Source organism: Prinia subflava, chromosome 12 (assembly GCF_021018805.1).
Source record: "Prinia subflava isolate CZ2003 ecotype Zambia chromosome 12, Cam_Psub_1.2, whole genome shotgun sequence".
NCBI classification, from domain to species: domain Eukaryota; kingdom Metazoa; phylum Chordata; class Aves; order Passeriformes; family Cisticolidae; genus Prinia; species Prinia subflava.
In genome coordinates this window covers 1,308,428-1,324,063 of record NC_086258.1, presented here as the reverse complement: position 1 = coordinate 1,324,063, position 15,636 = coordinate 1,308,428, and the positions used below count along the sequence as shown (strand labels likewise).

The following is a 15,636-nucleotide window of genomic DNA, read 5'->3' as shown; positions in this document are numbered from 1 at the left end:
GGGGATAGAAGGAAAGCATCTTCACATGGGTGCCTGTACCTGGTCTCTGCCTGTTGCTGCAGTGGAGAAATGGGCAAAGAGGGGTGCTTTTAAAATATATATAAATTATTAATATATAAAAATATATGTAAATATAAAATATATGTACTGTACAACTTGCAGGTAGCATGCTGAGGGTGACAGTCTTAAGCTGCAAGCTGCTTCCCCTCATTACAGAAGAAACAGGCACAACAGGCTGCTACTGCCTCTTTTTAAATGATTTTGGGGGTTTTGGGAGTCAACAGCACTTGTTCCCTGAGGAGTAACTCGCTGTGCTGGTTCCAGTTCCCCCAGTGCACAATGCCAGGTGCTGCTTTTCCACGTGCAGGTCCCACTCTCCGGCATTTCAAAGAAATATTTTCTCCATGGTCTGGATTGGGCTCCCAGCTCAGGGTCAACTTGTCCCTGTGCTCCTGAGCTTGTCATTCAGGTTATTCCAAAGCTACTGTGGGCCACAGCAAATACTGAGAATTACAGCAGAATTCCCAACCCAACTGCCCCCTTCTTGCCAGGGCTGTGGTGACCATCTCGTGCAGGAAAGCTCCTCTGCCTTGGCCAAACAACAACTGACTCTGCTTTGCATCTTAGACCTCCTCAAGTCTTTATTTTGAAAATTTCCTCTGCAGCTTTTGGCAAAGTTTGGGTACGGCAAGCCTCCCACCCACCTCCCAGCTCATGGCAGATGCTCATAGTTCTTTAGTTCTGTGCATGGCAGCAAAAATGGGAAAAAAATGGGCAATCACTGCCTGTGATGGCCGTGGTGGTGGGAGCTGAGGAGCATCAGCAGGGAGAAGCTGCTCTTCGGTGGCACAGGGCAAGGTCAGCCAGAGCAAGGAGAAGGAGTGGGAGACCTGACACAGGGGGGAACCTTGGGCTGGGAAGTGCCCGTGGAGTCTCTGTGGTGGAGAGATGCTGGGCTGGCTCCTGAGGCACCAGTGGTTGGTGTTGGAGATGGAATTGTAGGATGTGGAATATCCTGAGCTGGAAGGGACTCACAGGGACCATGGAGTCCAGCTCCTGGTTAGACTGAGCTATGAGGTTCATTCAAAGCTGCAGAGCCACCTCTTTGAGGAACCAGCAAACTCTAGAGAGAAAAATAGTCAGTGTAGTAGGACTGGGTCTGTGTTTTGATCCTGCCAGGGCAAACCAGTTTCTCTTTTGAAGACTGATGTTATGCTGAGCAATCATGCAGGGAGAAGGTGCAGAAAATGAAATCTCACTGCCTTTGCCCTCCCGTGGTAAAGGAGTGAGGAACCACTTCTGCTGAATTCCTCGTCTTCTTTCTGCCTGTTTGTTCTCAAAATAATACAGGTCAGATGTTGGATTTTTGATTTTCTTTTTTCTGTCAGTAAAACAAGCATCTTGACTAATGTCTTGGGGGCTAATCAGGTATTTACAGGATCTGTCATGCTGAGCTACTGCTGGAAGCCAACATCAAAAAATAAGTATCATTTTATTAATAAGCTCAATGCTCCTTGAATCAGGAGGAGAAATGAGCCTAAATCAACCCAGCATCCATCCTCTCCAAACTCAGTGAGGGAAAACACACTCAGTCCAGGGAAGGGGGTGATGCACACAGATGTCTGGAGGACAGGAGCGTGCTGAGCTTGCAGTTCCCTCCGGAGCAGGGGAGTGCTGCTATTTCTGTATTCTCCAACAGGAAATGAAATGTTTAAGTGACTTGCTTAGAGAAGTCAGTGTCAGGGCCAGACTGCCAAGTTTTCCTTTCTAATGTCTTCCCAGACCTTTCCTTACATTTGGAAGAGTTTGGAGCAGAGTGTGCTCCTTTTGTGGCATTCCAGAGACCCTTAGCCCTGCCTTTAGCACCCTCTCCACCCGTTATCCATGGGGGTCACAGTGACAACCCTTCCTCATCTCTAAAATGCCATGTGCCAGCATTTCCAGAGGCTGTGGAGCAGTGTGGGAATGAGGGGGGATCACACACAGTGGCTGCTTTCCCACCTGACAGGCGGATCTGGTGTCTCCCTGCAGATCACGATCCCTCGGGGCAGTGATGGCTTTGGCTTCACAATCTGCTGCGACTCCCCAGTCCGTGTGCAGGCAGTGGACTCTGGTAAGAGATTGCATCCTTTTCATCCCTCCTGATCTGAATGAATTATTGCTCCTTTTTTTGCTTCCCAGAGCTGGTTATGATTCTGGAGCTCTCACGCCTTGCAGGACTCTGGGTACCTCCAAGAAACTTCATTAAATGAATTCTCTATTTCCTCTAATGAGGCCAGAGGCCACTGGGTTAGCACTGTGTCACTATTTTGGCAGTGTTTTGCCGTAATTTGCAGAGATTTTGTTCCCTCTCCAACCTGAGATCTGTCTGTCTGGTTGGGTGACCTTCGGAAACCATTTTGGGGGGAAAACAGGTCAGAGGGGAGCAGGACTGCAGGAATCCTCAGTTCCCTGAGCAGATCCTCTTGCTGTGGACCTGTGGGATGGGCTGGGGTCTCCAGTGTGCCCTGTTGCTCCCCACTACACCCCAGGAAACACAGGAAGTTCATATAGCTCTGAGGAGTACTTGGTGGGTCTGTGCTGGTGCTCTGTGTGTGTGTGTGTGTGAATGTGCTGCAAGGTGAAGCTCCAGGTTGGCTGGCCCCCCTTCATTTTCGGCTGTGGCTGTCACATGGGGTTTGAGGGAGTGAGTGGTGCAAGCTGTGGAGCTCTCTGGGTGTCTCCAAGCTCCAGGGCTTCTCCTCCCGGTCCCACTTGGCCTCCTGCCTGGCAGGTGACTGGAATTTGTCCCTCTCAGGTGGTCCAGCAGAGAAGGCAGGTCTGCAGCAGCTGGACACGGTGCTGCAGCTGAACGAGCAGCCTGTGGAGCACTGGAAATGTGTGGAGCTGGCACACGAAATCCGGTGAGTGTTCCCCAAGAGACCCAGGGCAGGGAGAGGTGGTTTGAGGGAGCCCAGGGCAGGGCAGTGGGAAGGACTGTGGGAAGGGGAAGTCTCTGAGGGATGCAGGACACTGGGAAAGGATTCTCTGGAGGAGAAGGAAGGATGGAGGGGCTGGGGAGCACGGGAGAGGGGCAGAGGCTTCGGAGGAAGGGCCCATGCCTGGACACGGATGCTCCAGCCCTGATTTCCCCTCCCCACCTCTCCCAGGAACTGTCCCACGGAGATCATCCTCCTGGTGTGGAGGCTGGTGCCTCAGGTGAAGCCGGCCCACGAGGGCATGACCCGCAGGTCCTCCTGCAAATCCGCCTACGACCTGCAGTCCCCTCCCCACAAGCGGGAGAAGAACGGCCCCGTGCCGGCCGAGCAGCGCCGCAGCTGCCACATCCTGTGGGACAGCACCGAGGGGCTGGGGCTGCACTCCTGGGACAGGTACACGGAGCTGGGCAAGCGCGGCCAGAACACCCTGCCAGCCCTGTCGCGGGTGCCCTCTGCCGCAGACCAGAACTACATCATCCTGGCGCCTCTGAACCCCGGCAGCCAGGTAGGGCCCGGCGCCTGCGCGGGGCTCTGTGCTGCAGCCTCTCCCGGCCCCTGCTTCGGCCTTATCCAGCATCATCTCTAAATATTTGCTAATTTTACAAGCCACACCTCTGTCCCTTGGTGGAGCTTTCGCTGTTTTCCTAAAACATTTCCCTGCTGCCTCCCCTCAGGACTCACCCCAGGGATGTGGGGAGGGTGTGGGGAGTGTTCCTGCTGCACCAAACCGCACTGCAAGTCATTGCTCTCATTTTCTGCTGCAAAAATGGGTTTCTTTTCCCCTCTCTGAAGTGCTTTAGCTTGGCTGGGTTTGGCATGTTAACGTTTGTAGTTGGTTGTTGTCACTGTCCCTGAGGCCTGCCGCCGGTGACCGTGTCCCCTCTGTCCCTTACAGCTGCTGAGGCCCGTGTATCAAGAGGACAATGCTACTGTGGGTGAGTTGTCCCTGTGCTGGGAATGCTCCTCACAGCACCCAGCTCTAAGCTGGTCTTTCTGGCACCATCAAATCCTTGTCCCCAGCCCTGCAAAGGCCTCATGGTCTGAGGGCAGGAGCAGCAGCCCAGGGGTTTTGGGTGGGATCATCTTCCCACTGTGGCTCAAACCCAGAAGCAGAGGGGAGCATTGCACGGGGTGAGCCTCATGGGAGGAGGTCTGTGGGAGCTCACAGAGGGCTGTGGAGGGACTTTGCCCTGGGGCAGGGTGGGAACATGAAGTGTGAGAGCTCTGAGCGTGTCCGTGGGCCCGTCCATGACGCGTGTCTCTCCCCATCCATGAGGCCCTGCTGGGAGAGCTGATCCCCTGCTCTGAGAGTCCCTTCAGTGCCACAGGAGTGAGGCTGGCTGTGGCTCATGTCAGTGCCAGCAGTAATGCAGCTGGTTGTGCCAGATTTGGGGAATGTTCGAGCCCTGGGCTGCTGCAAAGTCTCTGGCAGTCTCTGGGCCAGCTCTCCTCAAAAAACCTTTGAAATGTAAACTCGTAACATAAACCACACCTGTGACAGGTGTGTGTGGGATGCCTGGAGCTGCCTGGGGATGGTTGGACTTGTGGGGAGAGTGGGCTGAGGTGGGTGGCAGGGCTGGGCCCTCCAGGAATCCAGGTCCATGTGGAAATCCCCCTTGTTTGCTCATGGATTTGGGAGCTTTGAGAGGTGCTTGCACCCTGGCCTGTCTGGATGCCCTCAGGATGAGCTGTGTATCCCTAGGAGAGCTGAGCTCTTGGAGGAGTGGGAATCCCTCAGCATTCCCTGTCTGGTGAGGGCACAGCTGGAAAACTTGATGCTGTCTCAGAAGTGGGGCAGTGTCCAGAGAAAGCCAAGTGTGGGGCTGGCAGAGTGCTGGGGAGCAGGAGGGAGCAGTGTGGGTACCAGGTCCCTGTGCCTCGGGTGCTCCCAGCCCTGGAGCTCTGCAGCCAGGAGAATTTTCCACTCTCAACTGCAGGGGATGTTTTGTTCTGTGGATAATTGCCGCTCTTTCCTGCTGTTTGTGGATCCTGTGAAAAGATGAGCTGCACCATGGGGACTTGTTCATACGGTGGGGTGGGATTTGAAAGGCTTGGGCTTCTTCCCATAACAATTTTTTGATTTTTATGGATTTTTTTTTAATTGTTTAATGTTAAGTTCAGAGGGAGGAAGGTGTCAGTTAACCTGAACAGGGATGAAATGTGGCAGCACTGAGCTGCCCACGCAGTGACAGAAGCTGACATTTGGGTGTGTTTCTGTGCCAGGACTTGTGCAGGTAATTATTTCCTCTGATAAAACGAGGTGATTTAGGGATAAGAGCAAAAGCAAATCCCAAACAGCCCAGACAGATCTTATCTGCCCTGTGCTGAGCTGCCTCTTGTGCTTCGATGTTATCTGGCACTGCAACCAGGAAAAAGGGAAAAGGAAAAATGTCAAGATTAATGCACTTAGAGGTGGAAACAACCTTTTAGATCACGAGGGTCCCCCCAGCAAAGGCAGCTGCTCCAGCCAGCAGTAAACAGCCGAGCTGGCTGGCTCTGCTGCCTTTATCTGGGAGTAAATGTGCTATTTCCTAATACTTAATGGAATATGTAATGCTGGGCAGGTTTGTGTATTTGCTTTGGACGAGACCTTATCTGCCCCAGGCCATGGTCAGGAGTGTTTTGGCTCATTTCTGCCTGGGAAGGTTCTGGGCATCTCTTACAGTGCGAGGGTAAAAAGCTGCTGTGGTGGGAGCAGGAGCTCCGGGGTGGCTGCAGGAAGGGAAGGAGGGGTGCTGGGGTCCCCAGGGAGCTGCAGGATGGATGCTCATTCCTGTTCCTGAGACATCCCTGTGGGGGAGAAGGAGAATGCTCCAGCTCCTCATCTGGATATGTTCAATCCCAGTGGAGAGCTCTGCCTGCAGCCCTGAGCTGGCTCAGTTCATCAGCTGCAAGAGGAGTGAGGAAGGAAATATATTGATTTTTCAGTGCAGTTTCTTTTGAAGATGTGAATTTTTGGTTAGAGAACCATTCAGTTCCTGTTGGATCTGTTGCCTGTGAGTTTTAGGGCAGAGCACAGGTTGCTGGTGTCCAGCAGGATGTGGTCAGGGCTCTGCTCAAGTGGCTGATGTGGGAGTGTGCAGGAGAAAGCCTCCTGTAATCCCTCCTTTGAGTGAGGATTACTCTCTTCAGGGGAGAGGGCAGACTGAAAGCCAGTCAGGCTGCTCGGACCTTTTCCAGCCCCAGAATGTAATGCTGAAAAACAGAGGATGATGTGATGCCAGCCTCATGAACAATGAGGTCATGCTTTATAAATACACCCAATGTCTGAATAACCATTGCTGGCAGCAGCAGGGATTGATCCCAGCCACGAATGTGTTTGTAACTTCTGCCTCTTTCTCTGGCACCTCCAATCTCAGTATCTTCAGAGAACTCTGATTAACCCACTGCCCCATGTCATGACAGTCCTGCACTTTGCTAACTTCCATGCCCAGAATCCAGAGCAGGCAGGACTTGTGTGGATAAAAAATGTAAGTCCCTCTCCAGCTCTCCTGGAGCACCTTTAGGCCCTGGCAGGGGCTCTGAGCTCTCCCTGGAGCCTTCTTCTCTCCAGGTGAGCACCCTCAGCTCTCCCAGCCTGGCTCCAGAGCAGAGGGGCTCCAGCCCTTGGAGCAGCTCCGTGGCCTCCTCTGGACTGGCTCCAGGAGCTCCAGGTCCTTCCGGTGCTGGGACCCCAGAGTGGGACACAGCACTGCAGGTAGAGACTCACCAGGGCAGATCAGAGGGCAGAGCACCTGGTGGGTGCTTCAGAGCTCACTGTGACCTCCCTGGGCTCCTGTTTGTACCTTTCCAGCTGTGTCTGTGCTGCTGGTGGCACTCACTGAAGTCCTTGGGCCACCAAGCAAGGTGGCTCTGGGGCAAAATCACCCAGGGGCATCTTGTTTCCCATTAGAAAAAATGGAATCAGTGCTGTTATTTCATGAATCCCTGGGATACCTGGATAGCTGAGTGATGCCTGTCCCTTCAGCTCTTGGCTCCAGCAGTTCCCCAGGATTTCCATGCCCTCCTCCAGCCTGGGAGAGCAGGACTGAGCTGGAGTGGGCAGAGCTGGAGCTCCCTCCTCATTCTGTGTTTCCTTCTGCCTCCTCTGTCCATGCAGGGAATGGGTGTAAAGGGAAATCCCACACGGGCTCTGGGAGGAAATCCAGGCTGATGAAGACTGTGCAGACCATGAAAAGCTACGGGAACTACCAGAACTGCACCATAGTGAGGCCTCACATCCCCCATTCCTACGGCACCTACGTGACCCTGGCTCCCAAAGTGCTGGTGTTCCCCATCTTTGTGCAGGTCAGTGCAGCCAGGACGGGGCTGGGATGTGACCAGTGCCCAGGCTGGGGCCAGGCAGCCGTGCAGGGATCTCCTTCCCAGCAGGTCCCTGTCATCCTCAGCTCTCCTCTGGAGCTGGCTGTACTTGGCACAGGGCTGGGAGCTGTCTCAAAGGGAATTGTGTCCTGCCCAAGCAATTCTAGGTTGGATTTCTTTCTTCTTTTCAGCTTTCAAATGTGACCCTTGGTACTTGCTTGGGTCAGGAGGAGGTGTCCCAGCGTTTGGCCTTCAGAGCTAACTTTGGAATTGCAGATCAGTGTGGTTCTTCTTGAGGGTTCTTTGTGCTGTCAGTGTGTGCAAACAAAGGGGTTTTAGTTTAGCTGGTGATCACACTAAAGTTTGGACAACTGGTGCCAGGGCCTCCCCACCCTCCCAGGGAACAATTCCTGCCCAATCTCCCACCCATCCCTGCCCTCTGGCAGTGGAAGCCATTCCCTGTGTCCTGTCCCTCCATCCCTTGTCCCAGTCCCTCTCCAGCTCTCCTGGAGCCCTTTAGGCCCTGGCAGGGGCTCTGAGCTCTCCCTGGAGCCTTCTCGAGGTGAGCACCCCCAGCTCTCCCAGCCTGGCTCCAGAGGAGAGGACAAGGATTCAGGGCAGTAATGACTTGACAGAGAATGTTCTTGCTCTGCAGTTCCATGAGCTGTTTTAAGGAAACAGCCCTGAATTTGGTGGTAGTAATTCTAACTCCCTCTGTATCCTTCATTTTGTCCTTCATATGGCCAGAACCCCAAAGATCTCATCTGTTCCATATAGTTTAGTACATTGCTGATGAATCTCTTCCTTTCTGAGCCTGTGTGGAGCCCTTTGTCCTCCCGTGCTAGTGGCATTGTCACCTCAGCTCAGCCCGGTGACTTCCTCTGGGCTGGAGCCATAGTCCACATTCCCTGTGACTCCAGCCTGAGCCATGGGCTGCCTGAGGCCAGTGTGGGCTGGGCTGGAGCTGGGGGCAGGTGTTTGATCACCTCCCTCCTCCCTGATGGCACCCGGGTGACCCCTCAGCATGTGTTCACCTGCTGGGCTCTGCATGGTTGGTCTTTGGTTGGAACACGACTGGCACTTTCTGCCTCCTTCCTCCCAAACTCATCTTGGATTGTGCCTGGGAATCTGCCACTTTAGGAGCTGTCTTATCTGCAGGGCCCTGTGCAGGTCCCCTCCTGTTCCCACTGTGCTGCTCCCAAGGGTGGTCCCAGGCTGGTGGTGCACGGTTTGTTGTGCACTCAGGACAGCTGAACCTGTCCCATTCTCCACCACTGACTGGGGAGCTGGCTGTGCCGTGGGAAGGGGCAGGAGTTCTTAAGGGTTGCTTTAAGAATGATGCACACCATGGGGTAAAAATGTTGGTGCCTGAGGGACGTGAGAACCTGATGTGCCAGCACTGTGGTTGTGCTTCCTGCTGCCAGACACCCGTAACGCCCCCGTGCAGAGCAGCCCCTGTCAGAAGCAAGGGTTGCTTGTCTTTTCGCAGCTGGGGCTGACGTAGGTGTGAGTGCAAGGCTTTGTTTTCTCCTCGGACTGGACTGCAGACTTTGTGTCCTTCTGAGCACAGTGCGCAGTGGCTTCTCCCCGAGTGTGTTACAGCTCAGAGTGAAGACACAGAAGGTTTGGTGGGTGGAAAGTGTATCTCACAAACCACACTGCCACTGGAAGGTTTGACTGTTTCTTTTTTTTTTTTTTTTTTTTCCATCCTAACATAGCCCCTGGATCTTTGCAACCCAGCCCGGACTCTGCTGCTGTCAGAGGAGCTGCTCCTTCATGAGAGCAGGAACAGGACTACACAGGTAAAACTCTTCCATGTTGTCTGAGCTCTCCAAACCTGCTCTTCTGCTGTCTTACATAGAGGATTGAATCATAGAATCACCATGCTTTGGGTTGGAAGGGACCTTAAGCTCATCCCATCCCACCCCTGCCATGGGCTATCCCAGGTCTCTTCAAGCCCTGTCCAACTTGGCTTTGGACAGTTCCAGGGATCCAGGGGCAGCCACAACTGCTCTGGGCACCCTGTGCCAGGGCCTCACCCCCTTCACAGGGGAGAATTCTTTCCCAATATCCCATCTGACCCTGCCCTCTGGAAATGCAAAGCCATTCCCTGTGTCCTGGCATTCCACACCCTTGTCCTTGTCTCCACCTCTCCTGGAGCCCCTTTGGGCCACTGCACTGGAGGGGACTTTGAGAAGGGACTGGAAGGGACACCTCATTACACTGAGAAGGGAAATGTTTCATTGTGCAGTAATTATATTGATATAATACTTGGAAAGACTTATGGGCAGTATATTGTGGGATAAACTAAATATCAAAACTCTTCTGTGCTAGAAATCAGCTGTTGCTCCTGTTGCCTTTGGGCTCACAGAGAGGAAACTGAGAGTGGCAAATGCACACCAGTGACAGCCCAGCAGACTCAGGAGGGGGGGTTTAAGGATATTGTGTGCTAGATTAGAGCAGCACAGAATGACAGAATGGTTCAGGCTGAAAGGCACCACTGGAAGCCATCCAGTCCTTTCCCCTTGTTCCGGGATCCCCTGAAGTCACTTGGCATTGTGTCCACATGGCTTTGCAGCATCTCTAGGGAAGGAGAATCCACAACCTAGAACTACAACCAGACAGAGAACTTGCTACAGATGTTCTCAGAATTTCAATTCCTGAAACAGCTCACATGTTCAAAATCCTCTTGTTCTTACTTCAGCTTTTCTGCCATGTTATTGGAGAGCTATTGAAAATCTGGGGATACAACAGGACTTTGGCACTCTGTGGATGAAACAACTTTTACCATCCGAACTGGCAGAGTTTGGATGTTTTGGTCACATTTGCTGCTGGCTTCACTTCCATCCAACCGCAAAGTCTGCAAAGCTTTGGAATTTGGGAGAGAGGCGGAGGCCACTCATGCACTCAGTGCCATTTCTTCTGGGGTAGTTTCAGAGGAGCTCACAGAGTAATTTGGGGTTGGATTCAGTTGGAGTGAACAATGTGTCACCTTCACAGATCTGCAGAGGAAGTTCTGCTTCACTGGTTTTAGTTTCTGGGTGGCCAATAGCAGAAGCCCAGAGCCACTTCCCATCAACTGGCCAGTCCAAACCAGTAGAGGGTTGTGACTCCTCTCTCTTTCTGGTTTTCATTGTGTAATTCATCCCTTGTTTTGACTTGAATCACTTTTCATGCCAAAATGTATGTGAAAATACATCAAAGTACATGAAAAATTCCGTGATTGATTAGAAAACTTGGCACTCACTTGTAACTAAACCCCTTTCCCTGTCTGTCCTGCTGTCCTGTGCTGCTCAGGGTCTTCTGGGCACCTGCAAGAATGAAACCCAGGTAAACTGCTGGTTGTGTGGCACAGCTGTGCTGGATGGTTTGGGAGTACAGCTGAAGTCAGGGAGCTCCTCCTGGGTGGGTTGGAGGTATGTGCCTTCAGGTCAGACTCAGGTATTTGGAATAGCAGCCAAATGTGGAATATTTATGGATAACTAATGCTGTTTGCAGCATGGGTGGGGTATTTGTGCATGTGGGGATGCACAGGACAAGTGTGTTTGGAGGAAGGGTCTCTGCTCTCCGTAGCAGTGACCCCACTGCAGGATCAGGAGGAAAATGTCTCAGGGAAAGGACTCTGCTTATGATGCTCTTGGGATGAGCCTGGAGCTGGGAGACGATTTCCCAGTTGGGGCTGGTGCCAAGAAAGGGCAGGATGCTGGCCAGGAATGTGAGGCAGTGTTTGGGAATGCTGGTGCCCTGGGGCTGTGGTGTCTGGGTGAGGTGGCACAGGGGCAGGGCAGGAGGGGCTGAGTCAGTGGGGTGAGAAATGAGAATTGGTAAAGGGAGACGGCCTGTGGTGCTGAGCCCATGCTGGCAGTGACAGTGGAGATAGCAACGCTGGCATGTCACCTGTGTCCCTTGGGAAGGGCTCTCTCATGTTTGAGTGTGTGGCATGGCCATGGAAGGCTTTGTGGAGCTTCAAGCTTCAATCTTCAAACCTGTGCAGGTCTCTCAGGAGTGCCAGGCTCCCGTTCTCCAGCAGAGCAGGGCTGTCTGCTTTGGTGCTGCTGGGCTGTGAGGGGAGAGAACCTGAGCCCCTGGAGCCAGCAAGACCTAAAGCAGCCTGGACACAACAGAGTGTGCAGGAGGGCTCGGACTCCTCTCCTTGCTGGACTTGAGTTCTTTCCCTCTCCAGCCTTCTCTGATGCCTGAACAAAGGCTGTCTTGTGTCCAGTCACTCCTTTCTTCCTTGCTCCATGAGGCTTTCTGTTTTCCCACTGCTGTTCCCACACAGCCTCTCTCAAGCTGGGCTCCTGTGGTTTGCAGGACTGTTCTCCATGTGTTATTAATCTGCTTTGCCTGAGAGGCTCAAGAGAGGAGGGCCTGGGTGCAGGGGCTGAAACTGGAGGTCCTGCTCCTTTCTTTTTTTTCCAAACCCCCAGAATCTTTCCTGTGGCAGTTTCCACATCAGGCACTGCATCCTTGTCCCTGAGCAAACTCTCTCCCATCTCCTGAAGGAGTCAACCTATCTCTCTGGAGGTTTGCCAGGGTCTGTCCTTTCCCTGACCTTACCTCTGGGGCAACCCTTATTCAGGCCTTAATCACATCCTGTCTAGACTTTGCTGCAATTCCCGCTTTTATGGTCTCCTGAAATCCCTCCAGCCCGTGGAGTGCCAGAGCAGCCAGTGGGCAATAGCACACGAGGTGTCCAATGTGGGCTTTGGCCTTGTCCATCCATCTCCAATGGACTCCAATGGGGACCTGGAGGTCTCCCAAAGCCCCGAGGTGTCTGCTCAGTGTGGGCCATGTTCGTGCCCTTCTCATCGCTCCTTTCTGCCACTCTGGCAGGATCTGCAGGTCAGGATGGGCCTTCTGGACTCCTGGAACCTCTTGTTCCAGGATGGGCTTGGCTCAGTTTGTGCTCTTCTCTGTAGAGCAGGAGGCTTTCTCCTCCTTCTCTTCTCAAACCTGCATTTCTGGGCACCTTTTCATAGTTATTTTGTTGCCACGTTTTTCTTTCCAAGGGGTGGTGTTGGCTGCCTCCTGCCCAGGGCAGGCCTCGGTGGCAGTCCCAGGGTTATCCCCTCTTGGGCAGCACACCGGCCCATTGCTCCTACCTTCCCTCTTGGCTTTCAGTTTCTCCTGATTTCCCTCAGGAAACTCTTTAAATGTGTCCCTGTCTCCTGTGCCAGTGCTTTGCCAGTTATGTCCTGTAGCTGGTCAGGTCCCTCAGCAGAAGAGGTTTTGCTGTTTGCCGTGGTGCAGAGCACACCCAGATGAGCAGTGTGGAGACATCAGCGTCAGCCTCTATGAACAGCTTTCACCCCCCTGTAAAATCTGTTCACACCCTCCTAAAAGGTCCGTATGACCATGGCCATGTGGCCTGGATCACTCCAGCAATAACCCAGGGTGCCCATCTCTGACTCAGAGAGTCCTTCTGTCCTCTCAGCTCTTGTATTTCTGACTTTGGACAGATAATTTCTGGTAAACACTCAAAGCTACTTTGACCCTCCAAGGAGCAACTCTGGTGAATCCTGTGACTTGCCTGGGTGAGCCCAGACGTTGTGTTTGTTGTTTGTTTGCTCTTGGCTTTTATGAACCCTGTGATTTTTCAGGGTAGATCTGTTTGCCAAGGGCTGTTACAGACAGGTCACAGCCTGGCAGTGTGTGGTGGCAGCCCAGGGCAGAGCTCCACGTTACTCCTCCAGTGTCCCCTCGTCCCTGCTGCCCTGGGGGGATCCCAGGGTCCCTGAGTCCCCTCCTCAGCTCTCAGGTGGGGATGTGTCCAGCTCCCACCTCTGCCAGAGCCCCAGGTCCCGTGGTGCTGTGCTGCCTCTGCCTCTGTGGGTGGAAGGGGCACTTTTGTTTTTCCTCCCAACAGCCTGGAGGAGCAGAGGCACCTCTATCCACTGCTCTCAGTCAAGTGTCTTCCTAGAAGCAGCAACTGATAGAGATGCTCTTACAGAACCTGCACTGGATGTGCTTTTACCTTCTGCATCTCAAATACAATCCATCCCATCTTCCTGTAAAAGCTCAATGTTACCTGGAAATACTTAGTCCTGTAATTCCATTTCCAAGATTCCCTATTGAAACTTGCTTGGTTTTGAAGTGATTTTCCTGCTCCTCCCAATCTTTTTCTACCCTTTAAACTTTCACACGTAGTAGGTTTTTAGTATCCTTCCTCCATTTCTGAGTGACTGTTAGCTGACCATGCTTTTTACCTCCTTCACTTTGGGTTGCTATTCCCAAAATCTCTTCAGCATCTCTTCTTTGGGGTTGAGGGAACCAAGATGGCACCAGACATGTCCCAGAAAAGTTAGCTTTTGGCACAAGGTGGGCATGGGATGAAGGTTATAGTGCAGTTTCTACCTGGTTATTCCTTGTATTACCAGCAAGACTAGAAGGAATGAGGAGAGTGTATGTGGGCACTAGGCCAGCAGAGTGTTGAGAGCAGAGGAAGGGATTTTCCAAATAACACAGAGAAGAACAGCCCCTCCCTGGTTTCATTGTCAATTAAAGCTCCATTAGCAGCTTTGTACTTACTGAGAATCCCACAAAAATGAACTTGCACTGCAAGGAGAAATTTTGTGGCAAGGGGTTGGTTTTGGATCTGGAGCCAGGTGCTCTCCCCTGATGTGAGACTCCCCAGCATGTGATACCTGTTACCAGTTTGTCCTCCTCAGGACGTGTCCATCAGCCACAGACACAAACTGTGCTGTCAGCTGGGGCTTGGTCCCTGTGGGAGCAGAATCACCTCTCTGTGCACTTTCCCACCCCTTTGGGACTCTGGGTGTTGTCTCCTTTTGCAAAAGTATTGCTAAAAGGCCACTAACCCTTCCTTGCTCTGGCTCAGTGTTGCGAGACTTTCCCTTTGCTGTGGGAGGTTTTGGGGGGCACCCCAAGGCCCTTGCCCTGAGCAGGTCTGGCACCCACTGTGCCACTGTGCCATTGCCACAGTGCAGCTGCTCCCTGGCATCTCTGGTGACCAGGTGCAGGAGCCAGGGCATGGCTGGAGCTGGGCCAGGGCAGGCTCAGGCTGCAGAACAGGGAAAGGTTCTTCCCCCAGAGGTGCTGGCACTGCCCAGGCTCCCCAGGGAATGGGCATGGCCCCGAGGCTGCCACAGCTCCAGGAGCTTTTGGACAGCGCTGCCAGGAATGCCCAGGTTGGGGTTGGTGGGGTCTGTGCAGGGACAGGGGCAAGGCTGGGCTGGGTGATCCTGGTGGGGCCCTCCCAGCTCAGAATATTCAATGATTCCATGATTCTGTGATCTTTGAGGCTTTCTGTGTGCTCCAGCTCCTGGAGGGCAGTGCAGGCTCACACCTTCAGCTGTGGTACCAAGTTTCTCATCCCTGGGAGGCTTTTGGGTCCAGGACCTCCAGTGCAGTGGAGGAGCTCATTCTTATTTTAAAGGTCCCATTAATCTGAGCTGATTGGACTGGGGACCTCAGGCAAGACTTTACCCACTGGTCTGGAGGAGCTCCCAGCCCCCAGGACACTTGAGGCACTGCTCGAGCACAGCTCTGGGCAGACACTCAGGCTGGTGTTTCCTTTCCACCCCCACTGTGGTTTGAGGTGTCAGGTTTGTCCACTGCAGCTTCTCTCTGTGTGTCCTGCTCTTGTGAAAACCAAACTTTACTTTCTCACTGAGAATAGTGAGAAGCTCCTCTGTGAGGGTGATCAGAGCAATCAGATTTGCTTTCAGGCTGCAACTTCTGCAGCGTGCTGGGATTAGTCGGCAACTTATTCCCTCCTCCTGCTCTGATTTGTAACTTGTGTAAGTGGGAAGTGACAGGAGGGAGCAGAGAGGGTGTGTTTGTGTGGTGTGGAACTGTCGGGCAGGTTTAGCCCTCCTGTCACAGGACTCCACAAGCCTCAAGAGGCAGCTTCCAGGTCAGGGGAGCCTCATCCAAAGCTCGCTGGGTGCAGCAGCCATCAGCCCCTTGGGAAGGGCTGTCTGGGGTTCCTGTTGAGGCTGGTGCCTGTCCCCAGGGCAAAGGACATTTCCAGGACACTGTCTCAGTGCCAAGAGATGAACTCCCTACAGATTCTCCTTTGCTGCTCCTGTGCTTCCAGGTTACTCTCTTTGTCTACTCCGACCTGCTGCTCTTCACCAAGGAGGATGAGCCCGGGCGCTGCAACGTGCTGAGGAACCCTCTGTACCTGCAGAGTGTCAAGCTCCAGGAGGGTGAGTGTCTGCAGCAGCAGTTGGAGACACTTTGGGGGTTTTCTGGCTGCTAGCTGCAAAGGTTTCTGGCCAGCAACAGAAGAGCACCCCGCTGCTTCCAGTGCCATCCAACTGATGCTTCCAGGTCATCCTTCCTGGGATGCAGGGCCAGCATTACCCCTGCTATCCCTGCATTAACCTGG

At 53.2% G+C, this 15,636-nt stretch overlaps 1 protein-coding gene across 6 annotated transcripts in view; it reads left to right on the top strand.

Annotated features, from left to right (window-relative positions):
* The window catches only part of RGS3 (regulator of G protein signaling 3), a 75,424-nt gene that overhangs the window by 17,502 nt on the left and 42,286 nt on the right, over nt 1–15,636 (top strand). For all 6 annotated transcript variants that reach the window (XM_063409967.1, XM_063409966.1, XM_063409968.1 and 3 more), the window contains 7 exons: nt 2,032–2,113; nt 2,798–2,903; nt 3,150–3,483; nt 3,874–3,913; nt 7,078–7,265; nt 8,999–9,082; nt 15,343–15,454. In XM_063409967.1, coding sequence (XP_063266037.1) covers nt 2,032–2,113; nt 2,798–2,903; nt 3,150–3,483; nt 3,874–3,913; nt 7,078–7,265; nt 8,999–9,082; nt 15,343–15,454 — 946 coding nt within the window. The remainder of the gene's footprint in view (nt 1–2,031; nt 2,114–2,797; nt 2,904–3,149; nt 3,484–3,873; nt 3,914–7,077; nt 7,266–8,998; nt 9,083–15,342; nt 15,455–15,636) is intronic.